Below are 13,931 nucleotides of genomic sequence, written 5' to 3'. Positions count from 1 at the left end.
GTGTGGCTTTGACCCACTGCTTCTGATGGACCGCTACTTCTTCCCTCTGAGCCTAATCTCCTCTAATTTCTGTAGCCCCCGGAGCGATTTCTGCGTGTGTGCATTCATGCATTCTAGTTCCAGTTATTTTGCGGGGCGCGGGCGGGGAGGAACTGAAGGTAGAATCTGTCTTTACTGGGCTTGCCGTCCCATAGGAAAAAAAAAAACGTACTGTGCATAGATGGGCAAACTAACGTTCATCTTTTAGCTTCTACTTCCTCATCTGTTAAAATGGGGGTAATACAACCTACCTTATAGGGTCGCTGAAAGATTAAACAAGAAAAAACAGAGCCCCTAATAGTGAGCCGGGTGCAAAACGAGCTCAGTAAACGCCTATTCCTCCGCTAGCTCGAGTGATCAGTCTAGCCCTGTGGGTTAAAGCTCCAAACCCTTGGGAGCGCAGAAATTTCTGCCGCTAGCCTTCCGGTACCCCAGTTTCAATCATCAAAAGCTACCGGCGGCACATGCAGGAGGTGCAGCGTATAATTTGGAAACGCAAACGATCGTATTTAAATAATTTTAAGCTAGCAAAATGGGTCAAACGTCCTAGGAACCCAGGAGCGCCGCACGGAGCATGCGCAGGGCGCGCGCGCGCGCTGGGTGGGCGGGACGGTCGGGGGGCGGGCTTTGTGGTCCCGTTACTTCCGTTTCCGATCCCATATGAACTCTCCCGCCATCTGAGAACGGCGTCTGTTGGTTTGTGTTTTTCGTGTTTTGTGTGGTTGCAGGTAAGAGGGTCTCCTGCGGCTTTAGGACGGACAGTAATCTTGGTGTTGAGGCTTGCAAGTGGGGAAAGAAGGGAGAGCACTTTGCCAGCGGTGAGAGCCGAAGGATAACATGGTGGGGTGGGGGTATTGGGTATTGGTTGGTTGGGGCAGAGACGCAGGTGCCAGGGAGTTGAGGAGAGAGAAGCTTCGCCGAAGGGCTCGGGTAGGATCGAGGGGGGTAATTTTTTTAAGGAGCTTGTGGATGCTTCCTACAGGGAGTTCGGAAAGACTGGATTAGGAAGACCTGTACTGTTTCCCAGGGTCATGAGATAGGAAGTGAGTAACTGGTCCTGGTCCATTAAGTCTCTTCTCTGGAAACCAGAACCTACCGTGCTTTCCTCCAAATTCACGATTGCAACCCGTATAAAATCTCATCTTCACTCTTGGGACTGCAGAGGTGCAAGGGCGGTGGCACACAGGCAACATAGCCTGGTTTTGATGTTGCCGGAAGTTATGACCGCCACCTGCGTTTCACCTTGCACACACGGCCCTCACTCGCATTACAGAATTGTTACAGGTGTGTTGTAGAAAATCTGGAAAATACAAAAAGACATATTACCCAGGAATAACCACTGTTAACATTTTATGCATGCCTTTCAGTTTTTTTCTGTGTATATGAAGTTATTTTTTGCATTTGTTGTTTGTTGTTTTCAACTCCATTTGCCATTATTTTAACCATTTTATGTGTCCTTCCAAGGTAACGAGATGCAGTTTTCTGGAGGAAAGCGGAAAAAACTGAGGTTGACAGGTGACCAAAGGAATGTTTGCTACCCTCATAGCCTTCAGTTTTACTTGGAGCCACCTTCTGAAAGCATATCTTTGATCGAGTTTGAAAACTTGGCTATCGATAGAGTTAAATGTGAGTGATACTTGAATTAGAGTTTGTATGTTCTCGAGAACTTCACTTAAAATTTGGGGGAATGAATGAGAGTAATTTATTTCCTTCAATTCATTCAAGAAATATTTATTGAGGGCTTGCTATTTTATTTACTGTATAGTGTATATTGAGTGCCACTATATTCTAGGTTGGGTGGGGATTTTCAGATGAATAGTGTAATTCTCATATTCATTGAAGTTGTATTCTAGTACGTAGATACACACATCCAAAATAATAATCATAATTGAGTATTTTAAGTGTCTTATTAGAGGTAAATAGTGGTGCTCTTGAAACAGAGGTGGGAGTGATTTAGGCTGATTAAGTAAGACTGCTTAGAGAAGTTGAAATGTAATCTGGACCTCAAAGGATGAATAGAAGTTTCTCAAAAGAAAAGTAAAAGCTTTTTTCAAGCTGAGATAATGGACTGTACAGAGACTTGGAGGCACGAGTGAGAATGTTATATTTGAGGGAACAGTGACAAGTTTAGGTTAGGTGGAGAAGAATGGATAACCAAGGGCATTTTGTGCCAAGCTAATGGTGTAATATCGGGGTATAAGAAGGATGTGGCAGTTGTACTGTGGGCCTGCTTATCCTCTGTGTGTTAGTGAAAGAAAGAAATAAGCTGGGCATGAACTGAAACAAGTCATAACAGTGTCTTCTGAGTTTATGTTCCAGGATATCCTTGTGGGAAAATCAGAAGGTAAGGTAAGATACTGTTAGTCACTTTTAGAAGAGCAGAGTGACAGGGTGTCTGGGTGGTTCAGTTGGTTGGGCAACTGCCTTCGGCTCGGGACATGATCCCAGAGTGCTGGGATCGAGCCCTGCTTCAGGCTCCTTGCTCAGCGGGGAGCCTGCTTCTCCCTCTCCCTCTGCCTGCTATTCCACCTGCTTGTGCTCTCTGTCAAATAAATAATCTTAAAAAAAAAAATAGAAGAGCAGAGTGACAACAGTTAATACAGAGAGGGAGCGCTCAGTGCTTGTTGAGTGAAGAGTGAAGACAAGGGAGAAAAGGGTTTTAGGAAGCTTAGCAGTGTCGGATGCTTCATAGAGATTAAGATGATGATTGAAAAGTGCCCCTTGGGTTTGGCACTTACGGAGTGAGATGGTGAAGGCCTGAACTAAGGCAGTAACAGTGTCAGGGATAGGAAGGGAGCCATTTACTGAGGAGGTATTCCTGACAGGATTTGGTGATTGTTTGGATATGAGGAGTGAGGGGGCAGGTGAGAATGGCTGAAATTCCATTTTGGATGATCTGGTGGTTAGAAACTGTGCTAGTGGAGATGGGGATGGCAGGAAGAGGGGCAGGACGGAGGGGAAGAGAATTAGTTTAGTTTGAGATACCGTAATGAGGTGCCTGTGGGGCACGGGTTTATGTTCAGGATTCATTTTAGAAGTTTTGCATTCTTGAATTATAAAAATGCTTTTCATAATGATGGAAGTAGAATTCATCTAAGGAAGGATTGACAAGGTGCTTTGGGAACCTTTGAACAGTTATGTGCATCTATTCAGGACAGTTCATTTGGATCATTGAAGGGTTTTGCTTCTTCACTGTTGGGTCTTCTCTACTTCATCAGTAAAGGAAGGGCTATTTTTTCTGTTGAGTCTCTGCTGAGTAAATGAAGCAAACTGACAGCTCCACATGAGGGATGCAAACGGGTGCTTAATTTTTTTTTTTTTTAATAACAACACACTTGAATTCCTCAACAGGGGTGGCTCAGTACACAGTAATGATCCCCCATCCCTCTCCCTCTGTTTGAGAATCCCTGGTATTAGATTATGTTATAGGACATGTATATTTTCTGCATATGGATGGAGATTATTTTCCCATAAATTTATGTAATTTGTATAACGTAGTTGCAGAAAATAAAGCCATTACAACTTGTCATCTTTTAAAAACAAGTAATTATGGGATTGCTATTCATAGACTTTGTCTTAGTTTTTAAAAATTATCTTGCAATCATACATTTTTTTCTTCTGTTTTAAAAATATTTTCTAGTGCTAAAAGCAGTTGAAAATCTTGGTGTGAGCTATGTGAAAGGAACTGAGCCATACCAGAGTAAGTTGGAGAATGAGATAAGAAAGCTCAAGTTTTCCTTCAGAGTAAGTAAAAGTGGGAAAGAAATGTTCTTCAGTTTGTATATATTTATATAGTGAGTCTTGGTTGTGGAAAAGATCTCATATTAGGCACAGGGCTTTAAAAAAGACTAGCATAGACTCTGCCTGAAGGGATATCTGCAGTCCATTAGGGGTGATTGACGTGTAGTCAGATGATTATAATATAGCAGGGTTTCTCAACCTCGGGACTATTGACATTTGGGCCTGATAATTCCTTGGTGCAGGGAGTGTTCTATGCACTGTAGGATGCTCATTAGCATTTCTGACTTCTGCCCAGTAGATATCTCCAGACATTACCGGATGTACCCTGTGCACCACAGCAGGAAGGGTGCTGTTAAATGCGTGCTCCAGGAACTCCAAGAGCACCTATAATTACCCAGCTCACACCGGGGAGGTTTGGGAAGGCGTCCCAGTTCCAGGTAGTGCTGGAACTGAATCTGATACATGTGATCAGATTTTTATTTTGGGGAAATGACTGCCAACAGCAGATTGAGTGGGCCTTGTCTGGTAGGAGGAAAACCAGTTCGCCTGGAAATGATGAGACTGAATTGAATGGGGAGAAGAGGACTGATATTAAAAGATACTATGAAGGTCGAATGAAAAGATTTTAGTGACTAATTGCAGGGAGAGTTAGGAATGACACCCGGGTTTCTGGTTAGGACAACTAAGTGGATGGTGATAGTATTTTGAGAGGTGATATACAGGGGGAGAAGCAAGTCTTAGAAGGAAGATATTGAGTTCTAGACATGAATTTGAGGTGCTCATGGAAATGCCTAGTGGATAGTTGGTTATGCATTCAGGTTGGACTTTGGAGACATCTGGAGTGGAGGTATGGATTTAAGAGGAAGGTTGCTATCATCAGGAGGAGGAAAATATTTGAGTGAGATTATGGCGGACAGGATGTGAAGAATACCAATATTTAAAGTAAAGTAGAATTGGGGGAGTCTGGGAAGGAGATTGAGAAGGAGTTGCCTGAGAGGTAGGAGATCATCGGGGATAATAGTGGCATGGTAGCCAAGGAAGGCTGCAGTTGATATAATAGTGATCATGGTATAAATACTGATACCATAGCAGTAACAACAGCAAGCATTCATATTATGCTTGTTTACTGTATCCCAGAGATTGTTCTAAGGACATTACATATATTAACCCATGTAATCCAGTTAACAGTCTTATGAGGCAGGTACTCTTGTCACCCCTATTTTATAGATAAGGGAATGGAGTTATTGATAAGCTACCTAACTGGCCCAGCTTATAATTTGGTAAATGGTGGAGCCAAGATTCAAATCTGGACATTTTGTCTCCATGGTGGTACTCTTAACTACATAATTTCAGAAGGTTAGGATCATGTAAGATGAATTGTACAGAATCCGTTTGGATTTATCAGCTCTGTGGGGCCTTGTAGATAGAGGCAGAAGCCAATGATGGCAGTGTTTGGAGGAGAGAGGTGGGTATGGGATATGTACTCTTAAGATGGCTAGCTGAAAAGACAGGGGAGAAATAGGTCTGAATAAAGAAGAATTTATAGGGAAAAGAGAAGACGTACACGACAGGAGATACTTGAACATGCCTATAAGCTGAGCAAAGAAATCTGGAAGAGAAAGAAGAGGGGAGTTTGAGAGAGCATTTGATAAATCAAGATCCTTAGGACAAAAGAGTAGATGGGTTGCATGGCTTAGGTTTAGGGATTAGCTTATATAGGAGGAGGGAGAGATCTTTTGTCCACAGAGTTGGAAGGGAAAGTAGTACGGTGTGGATGCAGAAGCTTGGAGCTGAAGGAGTTGGCCCGTGGCCTTTAATTTCTGTAAAGTAGGTGAAGTTACCTGTTGGGAGAGAAGGGAAGTGGTGTGGTAGGGAGCTTGGGTCAACTAGTAAAGACTGAAACAGCATTTCTAAGAGTGAGGAAAGATGATTATGTCTCAAATCCCTGTTCTATTGTCATAAGCATTGTGACCCTGGAAAAATTATATTACATCCCCGTGCCTCAGTTTCCTCATCTTTAAAATAGGGATTTGGTAGTGCTTACTTCATAGAGATTTTTTAAAGGAGTAAATGGATTAATAAGATTAAACATGCTTATAACAGTGCCTGGTACCTCATACGTGCTCAGAACTTGTTCCCTCTTAACTGTGTTGGACTTGAATAAGGATTCCTTGGTGCTGTAAAGGTCCAGTTCATGTTAGAGGTTGTGAATTTTTAATATTCCAAATTCTCAATAATTGTGTATTTTTTTCCTCAGAGGTTCTCAGTGTTTTGGGAATAGGACTGTAGAGTGTAGCTGTAGATTTATTTAAAATCTCGGTTTTGCCAAATGGTTAAATGAAAGCAGTTGAGGGTTGATGCAAGAGGTGAAGAGGTGAGAGCCCTGGGTATGGGCTGGGTAAGAAAGGAAGTTAGGAGAGGATTTGATAGGAAGAGAGAGTGGAGTCCAAACCCAGGAGGTTTTGTTGGTATCAGTTCAGTTCTCATTTCATTTGATTGCTATCTTACATAAAATGATAATTATCTTGGAAAGCAAATTATGAAATTTGTATTTGAAACTTTAACTTTACCATTGGCTTATGATGACTCTGTAATTCTTTATACTTCTTACCATTCCAATGCATTTATCTTACTCATGTGCCATTATTTTTAGGAAAACTTAGAGAATGAGTATGAACCCCGAAGAAAAGATCATATTTCTCACTTTATTTTACGTCTTGCTTATTGCCAGTCGTGAGTATACATTTATGCTCTCATAGTTGAATCTGGTATTCTTGGGTTATAAATTGGTACAGGGGAAGCTGACGTGTATTGTACTCAACATTGAAAAACTCAGAATAACATCAGAAACTGGCGATTGATGAGTTGAACACTGCTGTAGCGAATTGTTTGAAGCCAGTTTACTAAAAATATTGAAAAAATTCTTTTCTAAAATTTGCCTGTTGAAACACTTGTTAGCTTCAATGGGACAGGCTCTTCATTTGGGATTTGAAATTGGAGGGGATTTCAGGAAGAAGAAGGACTTTTGCTACTGTTTTCCCAGAAAAAAGTAGTGGCACTATTTATAAGAAATAATGACTCAAACATATACTTGTATTTCGTACAGATTTTTAGAAGTTGAGATCTATGGGCTAGTGCCCATTAGATCAGATCTTTTCCTTTGCTAGTTCGTTTGTTATAATATAGTGCCACCCAGAGGGAGAAGGAGTTAGTTGCTTTTTTTTTTTTTTTTTTTTAACTTTTTTCCCCTGCATTAATTTTGGCTAAATAGCATACTTATTGTAAGTTTTTTTTTTTTTCTTGTTTCTTTCTATTAATAGGCTTAGCAAATGAGAATCTTGAAATTGTTTTCTATCACAAGATTATAACTGAGAAATTATTCACCGTGTTTGGTCCTGGAGCTTTTCTTTTGTAAAAAAGCATGTGCATTTTATGTAATTTATGCAGTAAATGAATTGCTGACAATCTGTGAAAGTCACTTTGGAAAAAAAAACTAAATCATATATACATGCAGTAGTAAAATTATTTTGTGACAACAATAATGCACATTGTATATTTTATGAATTAATATATTTATATGTTGGCTTTTAAAAAATTGAGGTATACTTGCACATATTAAATTTTGTGAAATTATAAACTATAAAGCTGTAAGCAAAGTTTACTTTCAGAGTTTCTCTGATCATAATCTATTCAGAGATAAAGTTACCTTTTTTTTGAGATAAAGTTACTTTTTTTTTTTTTTTTTAAAGATTTTTTTAATTTATTTATTTGACAGAGAGAGACACAGCGAGAGAGGGAACACAAGCAGGGGGAGTGGGAGAGAGAGAAGCAGGCTTCCCGCAGAGCAGGGAGCCCGATGTGGGGCTTGATCCCAGGACCCTGGGATCATGACCTGAGCCGAAGGCAGACGCTTAACGACTGAGCCACCCAGGCGCCCCGAGATAAAGTTACTTTTAAAAAATTTGCTATTTATTTGGCATTGATGAAACCACCTTAGGCTGAAGGAATATCCCATTTTCTAATGTAAATGACTATTTTGCAGTTAAATGCAATGAATTGTGTTCTTTTATATTATTTGATAATCAGCTAGGCTCAAGGTATTCTGTATTTAATTCTTTTAATTTTATATTTATAATATCTCTCCCCATGTTCAGCACATCCCTGGTAGATTGTGTGTGCTGTGTATCTGTACTCTTTATTATAATAGAGGACTTGTATGCTTTTAGCTTCTGTCTTTTGGCGTCTTGCTTATGTTTGAATTTTATTTCATAAAGATTTCTTGGATTTAATAATTGGTGGACTTTTAAAATAGTATTGGGCTTTTCATTTATGCTTACCATTTCCCTGTCTCCATTTCAGTGAGGATCTTAGACGCTGGTTCATTCAACAAGAAATGGATCTCCTACGATTTCGATTCAGTATTTTACCCAAGGACAAAATTCAAAATTTCTTAAAGGATATCCATTTGCACTTTGAGGCTGTAAGTATAGTTTTGTATCCATCTTCAAATTGTTTTCATCATTCTCCCTTCCTGTTGGCCTTAAGTGCTAGTATTAACGTGTGGCATTCTTTCTCTTTACATTTTCTTCTGAAGTACCTGCCTGAAAGAATAGCTGTTGGCTTTGCACAAGGAACCTTTCCTTTTCCATGACTAGAAGAAAAGGGGCTCCTTAGTACCAAAGTCTCACATTTAGTGACTTTATTAAATATGTGACTTGTGAAAGCACAAAAAAATTTAATTTATACAGGTTCATCTTTAACCAAAATCTTCTAGGCTGAAGATTTAAAGCTAATAATGTATTAAAGGAAATAGAGAAGTGTTAGGTAGTATATATTTCCAGTAATGAAATATAGTTTAGACTTTATTTTAAAAGTCAGTTGGTAAAATCTCTGAGGAGTTGTAAAAATTATTTTGCAGACAAATCTGAATGATTTACATATTGTAACTATATGAAAAAGAAATGGCTGGGATATATTTAGCAAGTGTAAGTATTGTGGGTGGAAATAGGATTTATGTTTTTTAGGATGATCTGTGCTGTGGAGGGAAGGCAGAAAAATTCTGTCATGGAGCACTTAGATGTTAGTAGGATTGAGTGAGTCTCCATTTTGGTGTTAGAATGAGTGACTTGAGGCCAAATAAAGTAGAAGTTGGAGTGAAAGACATTGTTCTGAGAAGTGGAAAATATACTCATGGTGTACAGAAACAGTGTGGGTTATTGAGTTGGTGGAAAGAGATGGCATGAAGGGAAGTAAACAAACATTTGATAGACATTTAGTGTTGATTATGTGTGAGGGAAGCACTTTGCGCAGTTTCTCTCCTTTCTAAGAGCCCCATGAGATTTCTGTTTTTTTTTTTTAAAGATTTTATTTATTCATTTGAGAGAGAATGAGAGAGAATGAGCATGAGAGGGGGGAGGGTCAGAGGGCGAAGCATATTCCCTGCTGAGCAGGGAGTCCGATGAGGGACTCGATCCCGGGACTCCAGGATCATGACCTGAGCCGAAGGCAGTCGCCCAACCAACTGAGCCACCCAGGCTCCCGCCCCATGAGATTTCTAAATAACATCTACGTGAGCATAGGAAAGTGTTGAGCCTAGATCATCTGACCCAAACCCCATACATTTTCCCTTTTGTCTTTTTTTGTTTGTTTGTTTTTAACTTAGATCCTTAGTGAAGTCCATTATTGCTCATATCACTTACAGTTAATGTATGCTTTTATATTAAAAATAATTTATATTTTCCTGTTGTTGAAATGAATAGAGAAGGGCACCTGGGTGGCTCAATCAGTTAAGTGTCTGACTCTTGATCTCACCTCAGGTCTTGATCTCAGGGTTGTGAGTTCAAGCCCCGCATTAGGTTCCATGCTGGGTGCTGGGGATGGAGCCTACTTATAAATAAATAAATAAATAGTTAGATGGATAGATAGAAATAGAGAAGTGTCCTTGAAGATGTTTTTTATTCTTTTTTTTTTTTTTAAAGATTTTATTTATTTGAGAGAGAGAAAACACAAGCAGGGGGCGGGGCAAAGGGAGAAGGAGAAGCAGACTCCTTGCTGAGTAGGGAGTCCCACGTGGGGCTTGATCCCTGGACCCTGGGATCATGATCTGAGCTGAAGGCAGATGCTTAACCGAATGAACCACCCAGGCGCCCCTAAAGATCTATTTTTTATTTTAAAATGTCTCAGTGTATTGTCAAGTATAATTTTTTTTTAAGCAAAAACTTTTTTTTTAAACTTTACAATTTAATTATGTACAGAAAAGTGCATAGATCATAACTGTATAGCTCTATGAAGTATCACAAAGTGATCATTACCAAAGTTAAGAAATGGAACATTGCTATCACCTGTGTACCTTGTGCCTCCTCCTATTCACTACCTCCTGTCTCCTGCCTAAAATTAGCTACTACCTGACTTCTAATATCATAAATTCTGCCTGATTTTGAACTTTATATAAATAGTATCATACAGTGTGTCTTTTTCCCCCAGCTCTATTGAGACGTAATTGACGTATAGCATTGTGTAGGCTTAAGGTGTCCAAGGTGATCATTTGATACATGTATATGTTGTGAAGTGTTTACCACAATAAGACTAGTTAACACATCCTTCACCTCACATAATTGCAATTTTGTCGTGGTTATGGTGAGAACATTTAAAATTCACTCTCATGTCAACTTTCAGTTATAGAATACAGTATTGTTAACTATAGTCACCATGATATTATGGCAATGGAAGTGTGGACTCTGACCAACGTCTCATTTTTCCCCACCCCCTTGCCCCTGGCATTCAACATTCTGTTCTCTGCTTCTATGTATTCGGCTTTTTTAGATTCTACATTACACATGAGATCACAGGTATAATATTTTATAATACCTTTATTGAGATAGCATTCACATATCTTGAAATTCACCCTTTTAAAATGTACAACTTAGGGGAAGGGAAAAAAAATAAAATGTACAATTTATTGGTTTTTAGTATAATCACAGAGTTGTACAATCATCACCACTATCTATTTTAGAACATTTCATTACCCTAGAAAAGAATTTGAGAATTATCCTACCCATTAGTAGTCACTTTTCGTTTCTTCCTCTCATCCCTTGGAAGCCACTAACCTACTTTCTGTCTCTGTGAATTTGTCTATTCTGGTCTTTTCATATAAATGGAATCATGTAACTTGTGGTCTTGTTACTGGTTTCTTTCACTTAGTGCAATTCTTTTTAAAAATTAAGTATAATCAACATACAGTGTTGTATTAGTTTCAGGTATACAATATATAACAATTCAACAATTCTATACAATTCTCAGTGCTTATCACAATAAATATATTCTTAATCCCTTTATGTATTTCACCCATCCTCCCACCTACCTCCCTTCTGGCAACCACCAGTTTGTTCTGTGTATGTGAATCTGTTCTTTGGTTTGTCTCTTTGTTGTTGTTGTTTTGTTTCTTAAATTCCACATATGAATGAAATCGTATGGTATTTGTCTTTCTCTGATGGACTTATATCACTTAGCATTATATCTTCTAGGTCCATCCATGTTGTTGCAAAGGGCAAGATTGCATTTTTTTATGGCTGAGTAATATTCCATTATATACACACACACCACATCTTTTTTATTCATTCATCTATGGATGAACACTTGGGTTGCTTCTGTATGTTGGCTATTGTGAATAATGTTTTACTTAGCACGATATTTTAAAGTTTCATCCATGTTGTAGCAAAAATCAGTACTTCATTCTTTTTTATTGTCAAATAGTATTTCTCTGTTCAACAGTTGATGGACTTTGGGTTGTTTCTACATTTTGGCTATTAGGAATAATGCTGCAGTGAATATGTACAAGTTTTGTGTGGATATCTTTTTATTTCTTTTAGGTATATATCTGGGAATGGAATTACTAGGTCATAGGGTAATTCTGTGTTTAAACTTTTGAGGAACTGCCAAACTTTTTCAATGTGGCTGCACCATTTTATATCTTACTGGTGTACGATGGTCTCCCTTTCTCCACATTTTCACCCACAATTGTTGTTACTTGTTTTTGAATGTAGCCATCCTAGTGGATGTGAAGTGGTAAGTCACTGGGGTTTTGATTTACATTTCTCTAATGATGAACGATGTTGAGCATCTTTTCACGTGCTTACTGGTTATTTGTATATTTTGGGGGGAATGTCTATACAAATCCTTTGTATGTTTTTTTAATCGAGTCATCTTTTTATTGTTGAGTGTTAATTTACATATTCTGAATACAGTAAGATATATGATGTACAAATATTTTCTCTCTTAGGATTGTCATTTCATTTTGATGGTATCATTTGCAACACAAAGTTTTTAATTTATGTGAAGTCTAGTTTATCTATTTTTTTCTTTTGTCACTTGTACTTTTGGTGTCAGATCTAAGAAGGTTTTGTCTAAAGGAAGGTCATGAAGATTTTCTCCTATGGCTTTCTCTAGGAGTTTCTTTTTTTTTTTTTTTTTTTTTAAGATTTATTCATTTATTTTAGAGAGCGAGAGAGTGAGCGAGTGTGCACAAATGGGAGGGGCAGGGAGAGGGAAAGAGAATCCCAAGCAGACTCTGCCCAAAACATGGAGCCCAGTGCCTGGCTAAATCTCAGGACCCAAGATTGTGACCTGAGCCAAAACCAAGAGTTGGACACTTAACCAATTGCACCACCCAGACACCCGTCTAAGAGTTTTATAATTTTGGTTCTTACATTTGGGTTTGTGGCCCATTTTGCATTAATTTCTGTATATTGTATGAAGTAGGGGTCCAGTTTAATTTTTTCGCATGTGGCTGTCTGGTTTTCAGGTGTCATTTGTTAAAGTGGCTATTCTTTCCTCATCAAATTGTCACTCTTGTCAAAAGTCAGTTGACTGAATTGGTTTATTTCTGGACTCTTAATTTTATTCTTTTGAGCTGTATGCTTATTCTTATGGCAGTACTGTATGGTCTTGAATATTTACTACTATAGCTTTGTATATTTGAAATTGAGAAGTAGGAGTCCTTTAACTTTGTTCTTTTTTCAAGATTATTTTGGCTATTTTTGTTCCTTGCATTTTCTTAAGAATTTTAGGATTCACATATCAGCTCTACGAATAAGTCAGCTGGGACTCAGACTGGGATTCAGACTGAGATTGCAGAAACCATGTAGATCAGTTTGGAGGGTTTTGCCATCTTAATACTAAATGGTTTTCATGAACATGGGATATTTTTATTTTTGAAGGTTTTCTTTAATTTTTTCAACAAAATCAAGTACTTTTGTTAAATTTATACCTATAAGTATTTTATTCTTTATTTTTACTTTTAATTTTTTAAAAGATTTTATTTATTTATTTGTCAGAGAGAGAGAGAGAGCGAGAACATGTGCAGGCACCCACAAGCACCCACAAGGAGGGGGAGTGTCAGGCAGAGGGAGAAGCAGTCTCCCCGCTGAGCAAGGAGCCCTATTCGGGACTTGATCCCAGGACCCAGGTATCATGACCTGAGCCGAAGGCAGACGCTTAACCAACTGAGCCACCCAGGTGTCCCTTATTCTTTATTTTTCAAAAATTTTAATTTAATTTGATTTTTAAGTAGGCTCCATGGTGGGGCTTGATCTCATGACCCTGAGATCAAGACCTGAGATGAGATCAAGAGTCAAATGCTTAACTGACTGACCCACCCAGGCGACCCCCTTAGTATTTTATTCTTTAATGTCACTGTAAGTGGAATTGTTTCTTTATTTCATTTTTGGAATATTTATTGCTGGTTTATAGAAGTTCAATTGATTTTTGTATATTGATCTTGTATCCTGCAACCTAATGGAACTCTTAGTACTAAGAGGTTTTAGTGGATTCCTTAGGAGATTATGTCTCACAAATAGAGGTGAATCTTACTCATTACTTTCCAATCTGGATGCTTTTTATTTCTTTGTTTTTGACTAATTTCCCTAGCTAGAATCTCTAGTATAATGTTGAGTAGAAGTGGCAGTAGTGGACATCCTTGTCTTGTTCCTGATTTTAGTGGGAAGAAATCATTCAGTCTTTTACTTTGACCTATGATATTAGGTATGTGTTTTTTTTTTTTTTTTAATTTTTTTTTATTCTTATGTTAATCCCCATACATTACATCATTAGTTCTAGATGAAGTGTTCCATGATTCATTGTTCGTGCACAACACC

General features: G+C 38.4%; 1 protein-coding gene across 1 annotated transcript; it reads left to right on the top strand.

Moving 5' to 3' along the window:
• The first annotated feature begins 639 nt into the window (after positions 1–639).
• LOC102732184 (DNA primase large subunit) lies at positions 640–8,455 on the top strand. Its single transcript, XM_031031180.2, has 5 exons — positions 640–767; positions 1,504–1,665; positions 3,680–3,783; positions 6,434–6,513; positions 8,140–8,455. The coding sequence occupies exons 2-5, from the start codon at positions 1,512–1,514 to the stop codon at positions 8,429–8,431; spliced, it is 630 nt and encodes a 209-aa protein (XP_030887040.2). The 5' UTR covers positions 640–767; positions 1,504–1,511; the 3' UTR covers positions 8,432–8,455.
• The last annotated feature ends 5,476 nt before the right edge of the window (positions 8,456–13,931 follow it).

This window comes from Leptonychotes weddellii, chromosome 8, assembly GCF_054177405.1.
Source record: "Leptonychotes weddellii isolate Sample4059 chromosome 8, ASM5417740v2, whole genome shotgun sequence".
Lineage (NCBI taxonomy): Eukaryota > Metazoa > Chordata > Mammalia > Carnivora > Phocidae > Leptonychotes > Leptonychotes weddellii.
Note: the sequence above shows the minus strand (reverse complement) of the source record. Positions and strands in the feature narration are given on the sequence as shown.

Bases quoted from the DNA above. Each gene is read 5' to 3' on its own strand.
- LOC102732184 (XM_031031180.2), top strand. From the start codon at position 1,512: ATGCAGTTTTCTGGAGGAAAGCGGAAAAAACTGAGGTTGACAGGTGAC. The intron at 1,666-3,679 runs GTGAGTGATACT...AATATTTTCTAG, and splicing joins GGCTATCGATAGAGTTAAAT to TGCTAAAAGCAGTTGAAAAT. The intron at 6,514-8,139 runs GTGAGTATACAT...TCTCCATTTCAG, and splicing joins CGTCTTGCTTATTGCCAGTC to TGAGGATCTTAGACGCTGGT.